The sequence below is a fragment of the Protopterus annectens genome, chromosome 17.part0 (assembly GCF_019279795.1).
Source record: "Protopterus annectens isolate FY-2018-M chromosome 17.part0, PAN1.0, whole genome shotgun sequence".
NCBI classification, from domain to species: Eukaryota; Metazoa; Chordata; order Ceratodontiformes; family Protopteridae; genus Protopterus; species Protopterus annectens.
This window is the reverse complement of record NC_056751.1, coordinates 403,505,612-403,528,755: the sequence shown is the minus strand read 5'-3', so window position 1 is coordinate 403,528,755 and position 23,144 is coordinate 403,505,612. Positions and strand designations below refer to the sequence as shown.

Here is a 23,144-nt window from a genome sequence, read left to right as displayed (position 1 = left end):
TGAGGAGCACCTCTGGAATGACCTTTTCCAGATGCATTCCCTATTGGACTTTGCCAGTATGTTAGAGACAATGCAGTGAAGCTATGAGGTAAACACAAATTATATATTTTGTTATTTCCATTGCAAATCTATTTACCATTGTTTATAGTGAAGGCAATTCACTGCACCTACACTATGTGGCAGAATGTGCTTCAGGAGTATATACTGTATACATGTATGTGTATTTATTTATAGTTATTAAATTATATTATAATTAAATAATAAGTCCAGCCAAGGACATCCATTTTCAGTGGAGTCCTGGGAATAAACATTTCTAGCATATGGGAAATCAGTAAAACAATAAAACAAGGGGAAGGACATGTTAGAGCAGAAAAAAAATATAAAAACTTAAAGGACTCTAATATATACAAATGAATTACTTGCCAGAAAGCAGATATTACAAGACATCTTAAATAGCAACATAGCTTATCAATGACAAGCCTTTTATAAAAGTGTTTTATGTAAACAAACACACAACAGTGAATGGAATTCATAAAGGTATGCTGCACATAGGGAAACAGTATGGAAGCAATGAATCCATGTCATGGATTTTTTTAGGTATGGTAAAATAAATAATATGAAGTACATGATAGAATGCTAAAGAGGCATGGTAGGCTGTATATGACATTGTAAGAAAAATGTATTGCTACACTTAGATGATACGTGGGACTAAAGCTCTCAACGTCTTTGGTAAAGAATTAGGAACAAAGGCCCAAAGTCGGGGCACTTTTCTAAAATTAACTCCAACTCACTTAGTAGGTTAATAAAATAACAGGTTTTGCATCAGCATGAATTTTATATAGAGCAGATGACATGGAATTTTCTAATGTCTGGTATTACTGCCCAACTGTAATACTCTGTGATTTAGCAGAAAATCAGAAATTTTATGAGACTGCAAAAATATGAGGCAAAATCAGGGATGTTCTGCAAAATCAGTGGACAATTAGGAGCTATGTGTAGGCCATGTATGAACGCTTAAAGGCAGTCCTCCTCAGAGATACAATAACTGTAGATAAAAACAATAACATTAAATGTGACAATTGCATGTGATTCATAGGTTCATATGTAAATGCTATCACTCTGTAGACTATTACACTACAAGCAGAGATCAGAATCAAGAGATGTTCCTTGCATCTGTGAGGTAGACACCTTAACTGAAACTTGAGGTTCCAATATTAGAAGTGGAAAGATGTCAGGAAGGCAATAAAGTTTTAGCTATCAAGTGATACCACTGCTACATTTCCTGTTCATCCCCAGGTACTTTATTTTATTTCCTTCTGAACATTTTAGGTTCCGATATATACATAAGGGAGCTGATTCCAGAAAATTCTTTGCAAAAACTTAGCTGTGTGCTACAGAATAGAACAGATAACACTATGATGTGGTACTCTGTAAAGGAATCATAGCCCCCCACACACTCACATTCATACATACACAAACAAAACAACCCCACACACTCACTGATTCATCGTTACACACAAACACACACACACACACACACACACACACACACACACACACACACACACACACATGCGCATGCACACACACACACACACACACACACACACACACACACACACACACACACACACACACACACACACACACACACACACCTACCCTATGCCTAACTACCCCCTACTGTCACCTCCCGGTATACATATAGTCACATATGCACTCTCACATTCAGTCCCACACATACACACACTCTTAGATGCATAGCTGCCTTACCACAGGAATTTCTGAGGGACTGCTAACAGCTAATTAACATTGGCTGCTCTCCTAGAATGCCTCTTTAGCATATGGCACTGCCCAACAGTGTATTGCACATCTTTGTACTAAAGTAACATGGTAGGGATGTCTTTGAATAGGAAGTGGTTAGCAATAGGTGAACACCTTTGTAAATTCCCCTCTAAATGGCAAAAGTAGGATTCAGCAACACTTACTCAAAGAAAATTAATATTTTAAAGTGAAGTATTTCCTTGCTCTGCATTTCTGTGATCTTAGAACTGGCATATTTAGGCAGTAAAAGGTAAAGGAAGCAGCCCCAAACAGGGGTGTGTACTGCGCTTGCCTTCTTCCCAAAATAAATAAATACATGTGTAGCTATATATGTATATAGATATGTATGTATCTAATATATATGTATATACATTTATATATCTAGGTATCTATATATATATGGAGAGAAAGAGAGATATATGAGATACAGATGTATATAGTGACTTTCAGAAAAAAATACATTCTGCTTCAGAATTTGGCTTTTACTTTTATGCATATCACTATCTTATGCTCCACTAATTTATCTGTTTTTCAGTCAGTGTAAGACTGCTTTGTACCACAAATAACTCCCTGCCATCATAAGGCAACTGTTTCTGTAGCTCTTTTATATTCTCATTTTCAGGTTACTCCACAGACTTTTTCATCTGTACGATGGAATAATACCTTCCATTTGATATATTTATCTCGGCCTTATTGTTGCCAGAATGGTCTTTTCTAATGTTTCATCATTTTTAATCAGCAAATAAGGTAACTATGTGTTTATGGCAGTCTGTTGCATAGTATAATGACTATTCAATTACTTTCTATGATATTTATTCATAGTTTATATTATAATCTGTTTCTTGACTAATAAGCACATTTCCTGCATGCTTATTTGTATAAAATAAACATTTTTATGAGTAGAAAGAATTTTATCAGAATACCAGTTTCAGTATTGAAAGCATCTGCTTCCATGTGATTTTCTTTAAGAAAATGCTCAGCATAGTCAGTGAACATAATACTGTTAATTGAAATATATTTTCCTGAGTTCAAAAGGGAAGATTGTGTAACAAAATGGCACTATGCTCATAAGCCTTAGAAAAAAGTATACCAAATATCTGATGTATGAAAAAAAATTATAGTTTTGATGAGAGAAGCTGATTTTTAATTTTCTTGTGAAGCTGAGTTCCTGATTTTCTTTCTTTTTCTCTTGTAGACAAGTTCATTTTGAAATCTTATAATTTGCAGATATAGTTTTTTTAAATATATAATTAATTATAATAAATACAGCACATACATTGCTGATGTTTATCATTTTCTGATTATGATACTTTTTGTTTCAGCATATTAGAAATTTCATGAGTTTCCATCTAATGTGACTCTCTGAGAGTCTCACATCAAATATGTATTTCGTTAGACATGCTAATATCCTGAAATACTAAAATACTGTGCGAGCAGTACTGCTCAGCAACATAGCCATTATTTGAAGTTAACAGATGCACTGGTGCCTGATAATAAAGTTAGAAGAAAGTTGCAGCCTGTGGTTTTCCATTATTCTCAGCAATATCCACCCTGGAGGGCATTATCAGGCTTAGGAAGTGCAGCAGTAATGTGTTTCATGTTGCAACGTCGCTTTTGCCATATAAAATTATATTTTATTTATAATCTGTAAATTAAGCCAGGAACTGAGCAACAGTGAGGAAGTCAAACAATGCAAAAATTAATTAAAATCTCCACTTTTAATACAAAAATATAAGACAGGATAAGCGCTTTCACAAGTAGCTTCATCAGATCCATTCAAAAATCCAAGTGTTAACTGCATGCTTATATACCTGCAGATGATGACTCATACTCATGGTTAATTAGCAAACAAGGTACTGCCCATCATTTTTAAAGATATAGATGATGTTTAAAATGATAGATAAAAAACAATATATAAAAGCTTCATAAAATGCATTGCTGAAAGATAAATAATGGCTAGGCATCAAATTACAAACATATTGATCAAAATATTATGATTAACTAAATTATATTAAGAAACACAAAACTATGTATAAATTAAAAAGTAAATACATCTGTATATAATCAGTGTATAACAATTCATTTGACATTTCTACGTTGTTTTAGTTTTGGTCTTATAGAGGCTCTCTCATTCAGGCCAAAACCTTTGTCAGCCCTTAATGAAATAATCCATTGCATTTCCTTACTTTCTGTGTAGGTTCTGATATCACCTCCCCTTACATTAGGAGAAATAACTTCTAGCACCTTGAATAAAAAGTAATGTTCATTGTTGTTTAATGTAATATGTTTGGCTAGAGCATTGTGCAATGTACCTCTCTTCATATGATAGATATGCTCCCTCATCCTATCTCTTAAGGGGCGATTAGTCTTGCCTACGTAGAATGACGGGCAGGATTGACAAGTAGCCAAATAAACCACATCTGATGTCATACAGTTTGCATCTGCTTGTATCATAAATACTTTCTGTAAGTCTGGTTGAAAAAACTGAGTGTTACTGTCAATAAAAGGGCAAAAATTACAATGCCCACATGGCTTCGTACAACCACCCTTATTATCACTTTTTATAGTTTTAGGGTAACAAAGTATCCTTTTTAAATTATGTTTATTCCTATAAAGGAAAGTGGGTGTCTCACCCACGATCCGTTTTAAATCACTGTCAACATGTAAGATACCCCAATGCCTATTAATAACTTCCTTGATTTTGAAGTAGTCAGAAGAAAATTGTGTTGAAAATCTAATACTGCAGTTATTACAGTTATTACCTAAAGGATTATCAAATTCCCTAGGACCAAAATAAGGTGCTGCTCTAGTGCAATACAGTTCATATATATCATCCATATGGAAGTTGATTTCAGTTGTGGTATAACCCCCATTGACCAATCTGTTTTTCAGGCTAGTTAACTCAGTTTCAAAGCCATCATTCGTAGGGTTTAATCTTGAGGCACTGATAGCCTGTCCTCTTATAATATTTTTAAAAACGTAAGGGGGGTGCATACTGGATCTAGAAAGTAAGGTGTTACTATAACAGGCCTTACGATGTGCACCTGTATTGATTATGTCATTCGGTAATCTCTCAATGAATAAATCTAGGAACTCTATCCTATGTGAGGAATGTTGCATGGTAAACTTAAGGCAAGTCGTAAGGTTATTCATCATGAAATGCATGGATTCTAGTTGTTCAATAGTGCCATCCCATAAAATGAAAAGGTCATCGACAAAACATCGATAAAACACTATGTGTTGCCTGAACATCTCCTCACGAAAAAGCACATGTTCTTCCCAATATGCAAGAAACATATTTGCGTAGCTGTTGGCACATGGTGTGCCCATTGCTACGCCTTCCTTCTGTCTATAAACAGTGGTCATGAACATAAAAAAGTTATTCTCTAAGACCAACTCCAGAAAATACACTATCAAATCTATTAAAACCATAGAATAATTACTATGTTCTTTTAGATATTCCGTTACATAAATCATCCCTAAGTCATTGGGAATGACAGTGAACAAAGATTGTACATCTAAGGTGACAAATAAATAGCCAGTAGTTGTACCAAGATGCTTAATACATTCATAAAGGTCAATAGGAAATTGCCTAGAGTCTTTTAATACTGTGTTACTATCAGATAAAACTTGTTTCAATGCTTTTCAATAAATACAGAGAGGTGTTCAGTTAGCCAACCACGACCTGAGACTATAGGTCTCATCGGTGGATCATAAGGGTCTTTATGTATTTTGGACAAGCCATTGATAGTCGGAATGACTGGATATAGAATATTCAAATATTCATAGAGGTTGTTGTCTATTATTTTACTTTTAAAAATATCATGCAAAGATTGTTTCACATGGTTGGTCACTATATGTACACTTTCTAGAGAGACAGTTTCATAGAAATTATCTTGCAGCATAGTGGTCATGCTGTTAGTGGAGTCAGACATGTTTAAAATGACTATTTTACCGCCCTTATCGGCAGGTCTAATAATGATGCTAGAGTCATTCTGTAGTTTATTCAAACATAGCCTTTCTTTATGTGAGAGATTATCTCTGGTTTTAAATATTTGTCTAGTGTCTCTACCACCATAATAATTATACAATTCAGAAGGGGGTGGTGTAATGGTGTAAAATCACTCAAATTCTTAAAAACAAATTTATTATCCTGTGTAGCACTAGTGTTAGTATCCTTGTAAAGAAGCTTTAGCATGACATTTCTAAACATAATTTAAAAAGGATACTTTGTTACCCTAAAACTATAAAAAGTGATAATAAGGGTGGTTGTACAAAGCCATGTGGGCATTGTAATTTTTGCCCTTTTATTGACAGTAACACTCAGTTTTTTCAACCAGACTTACAGAAAGTATTTATGATACAAGCAGATGCAAACTGTATGACATCAGATGTGGTTTATTTGGCTACTTGTCAATCCTGCCCGTCATTCTACGTAGGCAAGACTAATCGCCCCTTAAGAGATAGGATGAGGGAGCATATCTATCATATGAAGAGAGGTACATTGCACAATGCTCTAGCCAAACATATTACATTAAACAACAATGAACATTACTTTTTATTCAAGGTGCTAGAAGTTATTTCTCCTAATGTAAGGTGAGGTGATATCAGAACCTACACAGAAAGTAAGGAAATGCAATGGATTATTTCATTAAGGGCTGACAAAGGTTTTGGCCTGAATGAAAGAGCCTCTATAAGACCAAAACTAAAACAACGTAGAAATGTCAAATGAATTGTTATACACTGATTATATACAGATGTATTTACTTTTTAATTTATACATAGTTTTGTGTTTCTTAATATAATTCAGTTAGTCATAATATTTTGATCAATATGTTTGTAATTTGATGCCTAGCCATTATTTATCTTTCAGCAATGCATTTTATGAAGCTTTTATATATTGTTTTTTATCTATCATTTTAAACATCATCTATATCTTTAAAAATGATGGGCAGTACCTTGTTTGCTAATTAACCATGAGTATGAGTCATCATCTGCAGGTATATAAGCATGCAGTTAACACTTGGAATTTTGTATGGATCTGATGAAGCTACTTGCGAAAGCGCTTATCCTGTCTTATATTTTTGTATTAAAAGTGGAGATTTTAATTAATTTTTGCATCGTTTGACTTCCTCACTGTCGCTCAGTTCCTGGCTTTATTTATTGATTTTAAACTTTTTTTCTGTGAACCTGAGCGTTTACCTGTCCCATTGGATTTACTTTGCTACATTTATATTTTATTTATATTTTACTGACATTTGCATCTGTATAGATCAGATTATTAATTATGTGTGGAAAGTTTGCTTTCATTGAGAGTTTATTAGCTTAGCAGTTTTTTCATTGTAGATAGTTGTTTTTTTCAGTTTCATTAATTGCTTCTTTTTGTAATTAGTTGTCTTGTGTTTTCATTCTGTGACTTTATAAGGGGCCCTTGTTCTGGCAAGCAGGAAGCTTCCTGCTATTTTTAATCTATTTTCACTTACATGAAAGTATAAAAATAAGTTCATTGATATGGGAGAACTTCATACTATTTATAATAAATTAACTGTCTTATAGATTGTAACTATTTTATATACTCCTTCCATCTCAGGCAAACACACAGGACTTCATTAATGACAGTGACTGCTGATAACAGGTTTACTCACACCATTTACCATAATCAGTTAGACTTTTATTGTGTTAACTTACCTTTTATGTAAAGTGCAATCTTTCCCGCCCACTTGAATTAATGCTTTATATGTTGCAATCAACAGTGGCCCAATAAATATCTGTAGCCCAGACCCATACATCAGTCTAGGAAAGGAAAAACACAGCTAAACTCATTATTTGCAATCATAAATATTTTGCAATAAAAAAGCATAATTCTGCAAATATGTTATGCACTGTTATTGTGATGATATTCAATAGCAGAATAAAGATTAAAAATACTTGTCCTGGAGTGATTTTGCTTTACTACCACTCACAATTACACTGCTGAGGTGCCTTTTCTCTCATGTATTAAACAAAAACACTTTTTACAAAATGGCGTTACACAAACCAGAAGTCTGATTATCCAAACAAGAAAACAGAAAGGCCTAGTTTTATAAAAATGGTAGCAAGAACTAATCAATATTAAATATGAAGAAGGATGCATGCATCGATATTTTAAGTGGATATGTTTAATCAGACAATTGGAGACTTGATTTCTTTGCTAAGTGCTAGTTTCACTCCCAGCTATGAAAATGTTAGGGAAGATGTACCATGGCATGACAATCCTTAAGCCTGTCCCTACACTCATACCCTCTCTCCCATGTCTAGTTCAACCCCACAGACTCAGAATAGTCAACCATCAGTGCATTTCTATATACAAACTGGTGAATGGGAGGACAATGGCAGGGCCAACAGACAGAGTACAGGGTAGCTTGGAATTTTTTTTATTTTGCAGATGATTGCCCCATAAATGCTGGCAATATTTTTATAGGGTAAGATAAGCAATAAGGTAGTATTACATGAAGCAGCTATACCTTGCTTTCAGGAGCAGGCACACTCCCAGTTCCAGCAGATCACTCAAACTGGCAGCTGCTTTCCTAACCATTCTCCAGTAGAACTAGGATGAATGTCACACCCTCACCAGCATGCCATTCCATTGTCTGCTGCCCAGCAGGAAAAAATGTGCAGGCATTGCACTGTCATTCCTTTTCCTCACTCTGCTGGCTCCAACAGGTGCCCAAACCAGTAACTGAATTCAGGCTGCCTAGGTTATAATCAGAGCTTTATACCTCTACACTAACAAAGCTAACCTTCATTCTGTAAAGATTATTATGTTCTGTCATGAAAATTTGTTTAATTATTTAAATATATAGACACTTTTATCTTTACTGTTTTTTTCTTTCTTGCAGAGTAACAAATTTCAAGATAAGTGGTCCAGCAAACATGACCAGCACCTTTGCATATAACAATGCTAATAATGTAGGACAAGCAAATATAACATGGACACCCAAAGAAGATGATATGGGCAAAGACATAACCTTATGTTTTCTTGCAGAGACCCATTCAGGGCAAGTAATATTATACATTTACGATGCTGTTCGTGAGAATGTTCACTTAAGTTACACGGCTATTACTAGAATTTTAACTGCATTTAACTGTTTTTATTTAGACATCAGTCTCAGTTAAGATGTGTGGTGATCATTACATCATCCATATACAGATCCTTAGAAAAAGGTATGTGTGTATGTATGTTCTACTTCAGTCCTTACACACGAATATAATTTTTAGTATGTTGTACCTTAGTAATATTGTCATAAGTATGTAATGGCTGTTTGTTTCCATATACTTAATACTCTTTACATTATGAATGGGAATGATTGTGTATGCTCCTGTAATTGCGCTCTGATGTTCAATGCTAACATCAGGTTTAATTTTATAATTTTTTTGTATCCAAAAGTATTAGGTGGTTATTTTCTCTGTTGACTCTAGTGTGGTTTACCTCTTCAATATCATTAGCTAAAATAATTATCTACATGTATTTGCCCATCATGCATAACAATCCACAACTTTTACTTATTTGTAGGCAATTCATCACAAAAGTATCTATGTGTAGAACCCATCCACCACCAAGTCTTACAGATACAAGTACAATTTGATATTTGCTGTGGTAGTTCTATCACCTCTGTTGTTATGTACTGTTGAAGCTATCTCTACAGAGGAAAACTAAACAGTTAAATAGACTGCTCCTAGACATTGTTTAGAGCTATAAGTTACTCACACATAGTATTCCTATATGGGAGTGGATTACTGTGTTTCACAGATATTGTATTTGTCCTCAGTGACCTATCATCTCATTAATAGAAACAAACGCACAGAAATGGGAGCTTTTGTGAACTTAACTGTTGGAAAGGTATGCTTCAAATGATCTTTGGGACCTTGCAAAATATTTCCTCCACAATTACATTTAATTTCATTAACCTATCTGTATTAGAAAGAACTCCACATACAACTTGGTGATAGGATAATTTTTCAGTGAAACTATACATGTGTCCATTGAATCAGTTCCATAAATCTGCATGAAAAGGCATCATTTATCTGCACTATCCACTTATAGAATTATTAATTAACTTATTTAGTTGAAAGCTCAAAATATACACCCCCTCCTCGATGTTTGTTTGTGTGAGGATTTATATAGTATCTCTGTCTTTTCCAGTGATTCTGTGGCACATCTGTAACACTCCAGATCACATACCTCAGTTAAGGTAGGGTTTCAAGTGGAACTCTTTGAATGGAACTCCAGTTTTTCCATACTGGAAATGCCTGATGATATAAACTGCCACTGGACACTTGTTTTTTTTTTTTTTTTTTTTTTTTTGCTGTACTGAACCTTGACTCTGTATCCATGAGACATGATAGTGAAATACATACCATAACACTGGATCTTGATTCGTTCATGTTAGTCCACTTCACTGGATGGAAATGGTCTGCCATTGTGTGCCAGCATGGCACACAGCTTTCTTCAAATAGCATGAACTCCTTCCCTACTTCTTATAATGAATTATCACTCCATGTTGCCACAGATTGAGTTTAGCTGCCTAATCCTCTAAAACAAAAAGAAGGGAAGCCTTCTCAAATAAGGAAGCAGAAATAGCCTCAGGTAATTCATGAGGTCTATTTGATGATCAAATGACAGTGTGGTAGGGGAAAGGTGGAAGGGTCAGTGAAGTGGACAGACCTGGATAATCAAGATCCAATATTGTGGTAAGTACATAACTATTGTATCAAACATTATTCACTGGATGGACAAAGTCCCTGGGAGGTATCCTTACAGAATACCACAGAGTATGTTAGTCCTAAAGAAAGACCTGTGTCCAGACACCACTTCTAGTTAATAATGTTTGCAGAAAGTATGTATATATGCCCAAGTGACTGCTGCACAAACAACATTTATTTGTGAGTCTTAAAGAGAAATGGTGAAAGAAGCAACTGCCTGTGGCTGAATGATCCTCTGGTTTATACAGAAAAGATCTGTCTGATGAACCATTATTATAGGAAATTAATTCAGAAAGTCATCTGAATAAAGAAACTTTAGGCTCTTTTTGCCTAAAACAATTAACTGATCGTGCTGTATAAATTGTTTTGTATGTCACAGGTAACATCTCAATTGTTTACGAATATCCAGACAATAGAGAAGGTATTCTCTCCTGTTAGAACAGGAAAGAAAATAAAATGCATTCAAATGGAGGGGCTGATTTAAAGTGGCCACTTTCGATAGAAGGACAGATTTGTATACAGGGATACCCTATCCTTATGGAAGACTAAGCAAGGAGGCATGCAAGATAGGGCTTGGAGCTCTGATATTTGTCTAGTTCAAGTAATTTCCACAAGGAAGAGTGTGTTTTATGATAAAAAAAATTGAATGGACTGGCTCAACACTAGGCCAAGTCAAGTTTTCTTAGGCCAAGTCAAGAACCCAAGGTGGTATGGGATCTTTAGTAGAAGGTTTACTAAGAAACTACCTTTTAAAAAAATTCTGCAAATCCTTTTGGAAGCAAGACATTAAAAATTAATTCCTTTTTGAAAATGGGAGATGACTGTGGAATGAACTTCAATGGGAGAGAAACTAGATTCTGAACCAAAATGAGATGAAAGAAAACAGGGAAGTAAATGGACAGGGCAGAAAAAGTGGTTCAGTCCTCTCAGAGTGGCCCAGACAAATACTTTTTGCCATTTGCTGTTATACAGCTTGCAAATAGACAATCTCAGAGAAGCTGCGAGTATCCCAACCACCCTGAAAGGGAGATGTGGGTTCCTGGCCATTAACAGAACTGTAGAAACCACAGAGTTAATTGAAGAGATGTGATGGCTGGGTGAAATCTGATGGATGGACAAGAAGGGAGATGTAGAGTTGGATATAGAAGCAGAGGGACCTGCCTGAAGTGAGGCCATAGTTGGAAGACACCAAAGATGTTTATGTTAGAATGATGCTATGAGGATGACCACTGTTCTGCACAGCTTTGTTTTCTGGATGAATTTAATCACAGCAAGAGTTGAAGAAAGGAATAAGGAAGACCAGTAGACACTGGCTGAACTAGAGTCTCCCTTGGGGAGCACCCTGGTGGTATGAGGGACAAGAAGGTGTTACATTTGGTGCTGGAGAGTGGTGCAAAAAAGGTCATAGCAGGAGATGGACTATGTCCTTTGCTACCTGAAGATTAGGGGACTTCTCATCAAGATACATTTGCTGATCCTGTCCTCTTGGTAACTGAACCTACTGGGCATGTGCAGAAAGCATTATTTTGACATCACCTGTTCTGACACTTTCATTACCTTGCAAAATATGGAGGTTATGATCTGGTGCCTCTCTGCTTGTTGATGTACCATACCACAGCCATGTTGTCTCTCTCTATAGATCTCAAACCCTATGGAAGATAGTCCTGAAATGCCTGCAGTGCTAAGAAGAGTGCTCTCATATCCAGTATGCTGATGGGTTGAGTGGTCTCCTGTGAAGACCACATTTTGTGAACTATCTGCCCTGCACGATGCCTCCCACCCACTCTCTGTAAGACAAAGGCATTCATGGAGATTGTTGCCAAATGAGGAGGAGTGAACAGAAATTGTATGCTGAGTTTGCAGATGTCCAGCCACCATAAAAGATGTGACTGCATGTGGACATTAATCTGATACTTATGCATATGTAATTTGCATATTCGTGACCACTGAACTTTCAGTGTTCACTGAAAAATCCATATGTAGCATCTGGCAAATGGCACTGAGTATCTTATTACTGTCATGAAATCCAGGGCCTTAGGGGCTTGAAAGGCAGTTGTAAGAGAGATTCTTAAGTGCATAACCAGAGAGATTTGAATGGGAATGCAAAGTCTGGCTCATTTTTGAAAGGTATCCAGATAGCATTCTACAAATACCAGAGACCGAGTAGGCTTGGTTCACAGAGAGTCCTAGGGACAGGCAAAGGCAGAGAATATTGTCAGTTGCTGGGATAAGTGACTCCTTGGTGGTAGACATGAGGAGTTAGTCATCTATGTACAGAAAGATATGAATTCCTTGGATGCTCAAATAAGAGGTGACTACTGTTATTCACTTGGTAAAAACCCTGGGGGCTGTTGTGAGACAAATTTTCAGGGCCAAAACTTGGTGATAACTTGATCTAAATTGGATTTATTTTATTTTTATTTATTTTATTTTACATTTGTTGACTGGGATAGTCCAACTGGATGCATGTCCATTTTCAGTGGAGGCCCGGGGAGAAAAGCTCCAAGGGTAAGCAGATACAGCATTACATAATACCAGCATTACATATTACAAACAGACTATTTACAGAGATTACATAAGTAAACAAGTTAAACAAGTTCAGGGCAGGGCAGAAAAAGTGGTTCAGTCCTCTCAGAGTGGCCCAAACAAATACTTTTTGTCATTTGCTATTATACAGCTTGCAAATAGACAATCTCAGAGAAGCTGAGTATCCCAACCACCCTGAAAGGGAGATGTGGGTTCCTAGCCATTAATAGAACTGTAGAGTATATGAGTAGAGACAGCAATTTTGTTGTGCAGATGGGTTCTGGAGATCCAGCCAGTGCATCCATTCTCCTCCCAATAAACACATAAGGATGGTGTGTACTGTGGCCATCCATTACCTGTTATTATTATTATTATTATTATTATTATTATTATTATTATTATTATTATTTAGGCTGCTTAAATCCAATAATGGCCTCAGTTCTTCAACCTTATGGGAACCAAAAGGAATCTGGCATAAATTCCAGACTCTCTTGGTCTTGGTGACATCTTGGATGGCTCTTTTGAGTAGGAGGACATCTAAGCTCTCTTTTTTGCATCCCTCATATGACATGGTGGGACTTCAAGAATGGGGGGGGGGGGTAGTTTTGGTAAGGTTGAAAATGAAATGTAACACACTCTGGACACTATCTCCCTGACCCATTTACACTTCATGATGGCCATTTATGTACCCTGGTGCAAAGAGAGATGACTCCCAACTGCCTCTAGAGTGGAATAGTTGGGCAAGATCCTAGGTATTCTGATTTGTCTTCCTTGGAAGCAACAACAGAAACTATGATTTCACAGAGTTCTTTTGTGTTTGAGATGGTGTCCATTGAATGATCCTTGCTTCCTCTGCAGAAGCTCCTATCCTGAAACTGGTCAAAGGACTGTCTGTGGAATGTTTTGAACTACACGTTCTTTGGACCATACTGATTCCTGGAATGTGACCTTTGGGGAGCTGTGAACCTGAGTCCCACAGCAGACAGTGTTTTGCCCCTCTGCTCAATTCTTTCCAGTTTCTTCTTCATGCTTGGTCCAAAAAGCAATAACCCAGCAAAGTCACATAGAGGGAGCCAGGCATAGTGTCTCATGAAGATGCCTGTCCTGGCAGATCTAGCCCCTCCATCAGTTGTAGTACATAATAAACATGAGGACAGGACTGAAATATTATGCATACTGGACTCTTGTACCTCTATCTGCCTACCAGTGTCAGGTGTCACTGGTCATCTTAGTATGTCTAGGGTCTCTGTGGCTAGGTCATCTGGAACTTGTTCACATGCATCAGGTAATATAAGGCCTTTATGGCAAAGGTACTGAATGCAGAAGTCCAACTCTCCATTCTGTCCATTTCTGTGAATCTCAGTCTAGGGGATGGACAGCCAGACTCTCATCCAGAGCCTCCATTTTGGTTGTCACTGCTACAGCCATGCAGTTAGCAAGGTGACCTTTGCTCCAGTATTGCCTGCGGGGGTGGGGAGGGGAGAATTACCTTGTCTGGTTTCCCATGTATAGGATCAACTACATCAGGTTTTTGCCAAGCCCTTCCCACTACCAAGTCAGTCATGCAGTCAGCATGGAAGCCACCCAAGAAGTGAAAGGGGAAAATCAAAAAGCTGTCATCAGAATCTCCTTGTCTGGAGAGGAGGATCAGTGGCACTAGCACCCCTCTGTCTCTTTAATTCTAAGATACCTTCAAATTTGGGGTCATATTGAGGGTACAGTGGGGTACACTCCCCTTTATTACAATTTGAATCCTGTATTAGGGACTCCACAATGGAATCTAAATGCCTCTTATTACATTTCTTCTTCTTCCATGGCATCATAGTTTGAGAATCTTCTGAGAGGGATGGGGACTAGAAGTGTTTTTTTTTTCCTGAGGCTTTTCAATGTCCTTATTCATTGGAATTCATGATTAGTACCAAAAACAGAAGAATGACAGGTATTTGGGTGTGGAAGTAGAGGTTTCGGTGTGTGTGATCTGTCATGTCTTGATAGTGAGGTCAAATCTTTCCAGTACTTCAAACACTGAACTGCCTACAGTCATCAATAGAACTGCCACAGAAACAGATGTGTGCCAACAGGGCTGACATCAAAGAATACTGACCTCAAGACTTCTTCTAGATGAGAAATAGATTTGGCATGGAGATTGCAAAGATCAAGGTGTCAGAAATAGTTAATGGCTCTCACAGAATCTATGGAACACTAATGCAGACCTCTTGATCATGACCCCTCAGGACCTAGTGTCTCATGATGCCAAATGGACCAATTGTGTGACCCAAAGAGTCAAGCTCTTTTGACAATGATGCAGATCACACCAGAATCATTGTCTGCTCCAAATTTCATGGTGTCAGAACTATGGCTGGGGAAAGAGCATATAAGGTAGAAAGCTGGGGTATAGACCGGTCTACCCCAGAGACAGAGGGGGACAATATGACACCTATAACAATCTGTGCATTAAGAAATGGCTTCATCATGCATTGCAAAGTCATGTTTCGTGAACGGGCTTCTGCTAGAATTCACTGAAAGTTATGACATGGTGGCTATAGGTCTAAGCTCCATGAATCAGGACAATTCCTTCTTCAAGGAAATATTCCCCACTCTTTTCCATGGAAAAGGAACCTGGATGATGACAATATCTACAGAGAATTACTTTTTAGTTGATTGACTCATAAGAGCACTAATGGTTGGCTCCTAATGAGTTTCCTGATTGGGGCAGCTCAGAGCTGGAGTCTTTGGAGCTTGGATGGAGATTTTTGAAGTTTGCTTTTCAATAAAATGTTTAGAAGAAGAACCCACCAGTTATGTTTCTACTCTCTTTTTATTCTTCTTTATTTGCTTATCTGTTCAATGAGAATCATCTGGAGGAAGAAGACTTTGTATCTTTCTATGCTTTTCCAAAGTCCTTCACCCAAAGGAATTGCAGATGTTACATTATTCCTTTAAATGATATGGCCCCAGGCACAACTGTTATAAATCATTTGTGCCCTGGGGATGGATCTTATGGCCACCGCAACCACATTTCTTGAAATCTGAAGTATTTATCATCATGAATCTGAAAAGACAAAAACTGAAGCTTAAACAAAAACTGAAAGTTGGGCTATTCATAACAGCAGATGACAGCAATGATACACAGTTATCCAACTAGGGTAACAATTCCAACTAGTAACAATAGTCAGCCACAAAGCTAACAGAGCTATAAATGCAAAGCTATGTTTTTACATAAGGCCACCAGGTTAATAAAAGTGGAAAAAAGGGGAAAAACATCTAGAATCTTTAATTTTTTTTTCTGGAAAAAAAAAAGAAAATGAAAGAAAAAGAGTTCGTATCTTAAGAACAACTGAGGATTGCTTTTGACGCTATGGTGGCAGAAGAGATCTGAGGAAACAGAGAGTGGGGCAGTGCATTACTGAAGACAGGGAAAGAACTCAAACTGTTTGTGGAGAGCTGTTTGCAATGTAGGCACATAACAGAGGACCAGTATATTCCAGTAAAGTGGATGGAGAAGGATAATCTAAGATCTCAGGATTTTGCTTTCTATCCTTCTGGTTGGACTCACCCGGATTGGTGTTCTACTTTTTGTTTGGTCTAGGATACCTATACCTCTTGGATCATGAACTGAATTGTCCAACCATGTTTGGTCATGATGTTGGAAAAACCATCCTCTCATCCCTATTCAAACATCTAATTTCTGTTCATGGTCTGAATCATCTGAATGTTCTGGAAAACACACATCAAAATCCAACTGTCTAATTGTTGGCTCCAAGTTGCCAGGTTGGTAAGCATGTCAGGTTTAGTCCATATAGCTCTTACAGGCATTGTGTCCTATGTCTAATGAACATGCCCATGTCTTGCAACCATATGGTCTGGGTGCCACTTATCATTTTAACAGTCCCTTGAGAAAAAAGAATGATCTGTATCAAAACAAAACCACTTAAGGACCTGTCATGCATGTTTTGAAAGTGCTTTTCATTCACATATATGCAGATATAAAATTTCATTAACCTACTTATGACTCCAAGATTTCTTTCAGAATTACCATGCTTGGTGTTTCACGTGTGGTTCCACAGATGGTATTTCTAAAGGTAAAGAAGAAATTCTCCAGTTTGTGCTGCAGATGCCTTTTTGTCAACATTCACAGCTTTTCCAGCCTTTTTGAAAGTTTATAAAAATATCTCTTTTAGACCACTGCTGGCTAAATGGTGGGGTGATAAAGTATGAAGGATCATGTCATTCTGTTCATGAAGGTTTTAAAAATTGTTATCTGTAACCTGGTTTTGTTCACATTTTACTCATGTAGTTCACTTCCTTGTGAACATCTGCCTCAGTGCAGAACTGGTTTTCTCTAAACTACTAGATTCTATCCAGCATACTTCAGGCAATTTCAGTTCAGCATCTACTACTATGAGAAAATCATTGTCCAGCATAGACTGTAAATATATGGTATATTGAATATAGGAAAAATATCCAAACATTGACCATCAAAACGACAACCATAAAGCATTGACATGAAAATGTCAACATACTACTGCATAGCGCAAAGCTAATGTTGACAGATTATATATGTATGTGTATATATAGACATATATATGATTTTGTGTACGTGTATGTATGGATATACCAAATGGCAAAGCATTGATCCAAAAGGAATGAAACTCAAAGACAAAAATAGAAAACAAAACTCATGTTTTTTTGAAGAGGAACAAGTCCCCACCACTCTCACACCCTCTGCTACTTATATATACCAAATTCATGACTGCACAGCAGCAAGGAAAGGGCTGTGACTTCCCACAATGTAATGCCAGTAGAATTGATCAAATCATTATTCAATCACTTCTCCCAGCAGTAAACATGTTCAGTATTACAATCATTTGATTATATAGAGCATTTACATGTGTATTTACATGTATATATATATATATATATATATATATATATATATATATATATATATATATATATATATATATATACACACACACACACACACACACACTTCAATACTAGCATTTTGTTGAAGTTATGAATTTCTATACAGTCATTTATATATGCAATTGGAAACAGAAAATATTAAGTCTTTAATACAGTGGTTAGAATATCTGAACCTTTGGAAAGAGGAAATGGTGTTATTTAAATTGGGAATTTGAGAAGAGGGTGTAATACTATTTATGCAAAAATCTTTTAATAACTAGATAAAACTATTATGTACTATTTGTTTATGACTGATTGTAATATATGTATTAGTTACTAATAATATTTCCTCATGCATTTTTCTATTTTGAACCATAAGATGAAATTATCCACAATGCTGTAATTTTTACAATTGTTGAAGTATTATAAAGTTGAATATCAGGAAATCTTATTCCACCACTACCCAACTTTTTCTGTGCTAATCAAAGGAAACTCTTGGTTAATAAGGATGCCAAAAAAAATGTAAGTAGAGTATTATTCATCTTCTTCTTCTTTTTCTGTTGGAGATATATTAAGGATCATAAAACATACAATAGTTTAGGGAGAATTACCATCTTTATAAGCACTAATTATTCATCCATGCTAAAAAAATTTGTTTCAAGTTGTGACTAAACTTAAAATTTTTCAACAGCCTGTTGAACGTTTGTATCATTTATTTAGTTTCTATCATTTATTTGCTATTAGATATAATGGCTATACCAAGGTATTTCGTTTGATTGCTATTCCAATTGAAGTTAGAATATTTTTGTATGAATTTTTTAGTTTTCTATTAATAATACACTTGTTTTAATTTCTTCAAACTAACTCATAGAACTAATTATATGTTCTAATGACTTTTCTATATTTACTGTTAGTAAAATATCAGCAAAAGTTGTATCTTTAGTTTGAAATCTTCTTTTATTTTGATACCACTAATGTTCTTATTGGATCTAATTCTATTAGAAAGGGGTTCTATAGCTAATGCAAAAAGTAAAGGTGATAATGGGCATCCTTGTTTTGTGCCTTTTGTAATTTAAACAAATTAGAAAGAAAATAACTGATTTCAACATAAGCACAAGAGTTATTGTATAACTTAGAAATTAATTAAATTAACTCAGGTGAGAAATTATAGACTTTGCATATTTTAAACAAGTGCAACCAATTAACTGAATCAAAAGCCTTATCTAAATCGAGACTAATGATAGAAAGTTATTTTTTTATATTTACTTGCATAGCATATGTAGTCTTATTATATTATCCTGTACTTGTCTGTTTAAAGTAAACCCAGTTTGATCATTGTTAATTAGTTTAGGTATAAGAAGATTCATTTTGTTAGCTAAAATGGACATGAACATCTTAAAGTCCACATGTAAAAGTGAAATGGGTCTGTATGATAAACACTTTATAGGATCCTTATCTTGTTTTTAAATAGGTGATATAAGGGGATATTTCCATGATGGGGGGGACTTCAGTAGTTGTTTTTATTTCTCTGTAGACCTTATCTAATATTTTAACTGCATCATCTGATAGCAATTTATATAGTTCTGGTATAAGAGCATCTAAGCCCAGTGCCTTATGTTTTAACCTTTTTATTTTATTTTTTATTTCTGAAAAAGTGAATGGTCTGTTACTTTTCTATTTGTTCACTTTTTAATTTATTATTTATATTTTCCCTTAGAAAAGTTTCAACTATGTCATCATTATCTAAGTTGTTTGTATTATTATTTATATTTTTGCGAAATATTTTAAAGTCCTGAAGAATATTTTTAATGTCTGTTCTACTTTCTTTTTTATTTATATGAGTTATAATTTCTTTGATTATGATTTAGTTTAATAATTTTCTTTGATCTAAGACCAAATTCATACAAGCTTAAAGGGTTTACTGAATATGCATGAAGTTTAATTTTTTCCAAGTTTATTGCAACTTTATGGTTAAAAATTTCAACATATTTTGTATTTAAGTTTTTAAGTTCAGACTGACTGATAATGTCATTTGATTTTAGATTTCACTTTAGTGTGTCTATTTTGGCCTGTATTGTATTCAGTTCCTTGTCCCATTCTCTTGTTTTACTAATATACCAGCTTGTAATTCTTCCATTTAAATAAGCCTTTAGTGAATCCCACAGGACAATGTCAGTTACTTCACCATTAATGTTTATTTCTAGGAAATTTTTGATCTCTTTAACATACCAATCCTTGAATCCTTTTATTTTAATAGTGTATGCTGGTAATCTTCTGTGATGTATTAGATTGTCAGTTTTTAAAATAATATTAAAGATTATAGCATTATGGTCTAATAATGGACATGAAACTATTGAAACTTCTCTGATATGTGATAACAGATTGTTTGAGACAAACATTTTATCAATACTTGTTTGTGTTCCATATCTATAGGAATAATGGGTAAGTTGAAGTGATTTTGTTTTCCTTAGCTCATATATATCCTTTAAATTCATTAGATTTACAAAATTCATTAAGTGTTTGGCTGAAGATGTGATTCTGAGCTTTCTCTCTGCTGTGGAATCTTTTTTCTGATAAAATGCAGCTAAAATCACCAGCCATTATGACTATACCTTTCATGTAATAGCTATAGTGTCTAAGTAATTTTTTGCATCTTTAGCTCCAACCCCTGTAGCCCAATAAAAGTTCACCAATGTATATCGTTTTCTGTTCCACTCAGTTATAACAATGCTTAACACACCATTTTTATCAACATAGGCATTTTTTACTTTAGACATTACTGGTGACTTCTTCCATAAAATGAGGGTGCCTGTTCTTTTACCTCAAAAGCCAGAACCTGCTAAAACCAATAATTCTTTAATGAAAGTTTATTTACATCTTTATTAAGTAAGTGTGTTTCCTGTAGAAATGCTATTTGAGCTTTATGTAATTGCAAATAATTGAACAGACTCCCCCTTTTTACTGAATTATTCAATCCATTAATATTAATGGATATGCATTTTAAATCAGATATTAATATAAGAGAGAAAAAACACACATATGATGATGAAATTGCATTTATGTACAGAACTTATTATATACTTTACATGTAACAATATGAAATCTTCAGCTATGGACAAAACTTTTGAAACAAATAAAAATTACCTGGTGATATAACCCTAAAACATTCTACCATGGAATAATGTATTGCTAGCTTGTTGAAAAAGACAAACTACCTGTCAAGCTCTCCATTAAACTAACAAAGCTTAGCTCATGCTTCTCATTCATATTGTGTATCATATTTTTAGTATGCATCATCTTAAGAAGACTGTCAGTGAGTTATTATGAATAAGAACTATTAAACAAGTGTTCAGAATTGGGTCTATATTACCATCTCAAATGGTAAAAATGTTGAATGCTCACATGAGCAAAAACATAGGAAATGAACTTGCTATTGTGGGGGGCTGCACCCCCACACCCCCTGCTAAATATATATTCCAACTGCAAGGTCGCACTGCAGTGAGGAAAGGGCAAATATTCCCAATCGTCACTGTACCCCAACCACAAAAAAAAGTTTGTCTTCCTACGTTTTCGCTCATGTGAGCGTTTGACATTTTTACCATTCGAGATAGACCCTTCAGAATCATTATTATAAGTTGACCAAACTGAATAACTCTACAGTCATCTTTTCCTGTACCTTACATTATCTCCCTGGTCTACTAAATGGAGGAAATCAATTGTTATTTTCCCATTTATTAATTTATAGATCAGATGATTTTACACTATTTTCTAATTTATTTATTATGTGTAAAGTTGTTTATAGGACCATAAGTTCATAGATTAGTATCAAGCAAACACTTCTTGTGGGCCATTCCAAGCTCAGCTAATTATCCCATGTGAGAATAAAAGCCTGCACCATGTGCCTTTAAGTTGAAAACATTAACATCTATGCCAACCTCACACTCTTGTAGACATTTTTATATTCTTTAACCCCTAACCAGGAAAAGCCGAAAGACACAACAACTATATACATATTTACTTATTCTTTGCTCTTTCTATTTCTGTTTGTATACTATGTCTTGTACTATTACTATATTCCTAGGTTTTATATTTTAACCGTAATCCTAGTGTAGAGTATCATATAATAGAACTTTTATATTTACCCTTATATATTTGATACTCTTTAATCTAGTACTACTATTAGATAGTATTACTGTTAGAATCAGTCCTATTTTTTTCCTTTAAATGTTATATCTAATAGTATCTGAATGACTGTCTGAAACATCTTCCCTTTTAAGATTTAAACTTTCCATAATAAATTGTTCTGAGATATTAAGTTTTTTATTATTAAAAAGAGACAATAACCGAGAAACACAATCCCATTTTTATTAGAAGTGTCATTCTATAGACTAGTATATAAACTATTCTTTCGGTATACTGCTAGCATTCAGAACCTTAATAACTGGCAGTAGTTTAGAATGCAATTCATTGTCTTTTGCTTATTATCTAACTTGTATGCATTGAGATCTAAGCATATGATTAAAAATATTATGATTATTTACTTTCGGACAGGAAGAAGTAACCTGGACAGTTAGAATTTTAGAATTCCGGCAGCATCACAAACGTGCTCATGATTCTAATTAAGATGATTCAAGGTGGTCCTTATGACAAGGGCTTGCAAATGAGCAATTTATCAGCTAAACTTCACAAGTGAATCCAGGCCACCTCTACATTATCCATCAATCCCTCAAACCCTTCCAAACCACAAAAAAAAAAAACAATGAAAAATATTTCAAAATATGTTAACCACTAAAACGCTATTGTATTTAAAGAAATGACATTTAATGATTCAGTAAGCACTATGCATATGGAATTTTTAATATAAAGCAGACTGTTATTTTTTTTAAAGGAGACATAGCATATAAACTTGCATTAAAAGAATGACAGTTAGGTGTGATCCAGGTTTAACTTGTAAAAGTGTGACTGTTACTCTAATTATTTGATAAAATTCCAGTAATAACTTTTATATATGTAAGAAACTATATTTTTCATATTTTATTTATGGCACAGTATAACTTTCATGGGTGCTGTTGCATGTCAAATATATTACAAATAGCAAGTATTCAGAAATATGTAATAAATGAGAGTGGTTTAGAATTCAATTC

General features: G+C 35.0%; 1 protein-coding gene across 1 annotated transcript in view; it reads left to right on the top strand.

The window, feature by feature from the left end:
• LOC122791765 overlaps positions 1-23,144 on the top strand; it is a 373,623-nt gene that overhangs the window by 176,877 nt on the left and 173,602 nt on the right. The window contains exons 7-8 of the mRNA XM_044059689.1: positions 8,703-8,861; positions 8,963-9,027. Of these exons, the coding sequence (XP_043915624.1) occupies positions 8,703-8,861; positions 8,963-9,027 (224 nt within the window). The remainder of the gene's footprint in view (positions 1-8,702; positions 8,862-8,962; positions 9,028-23,144) is intronic.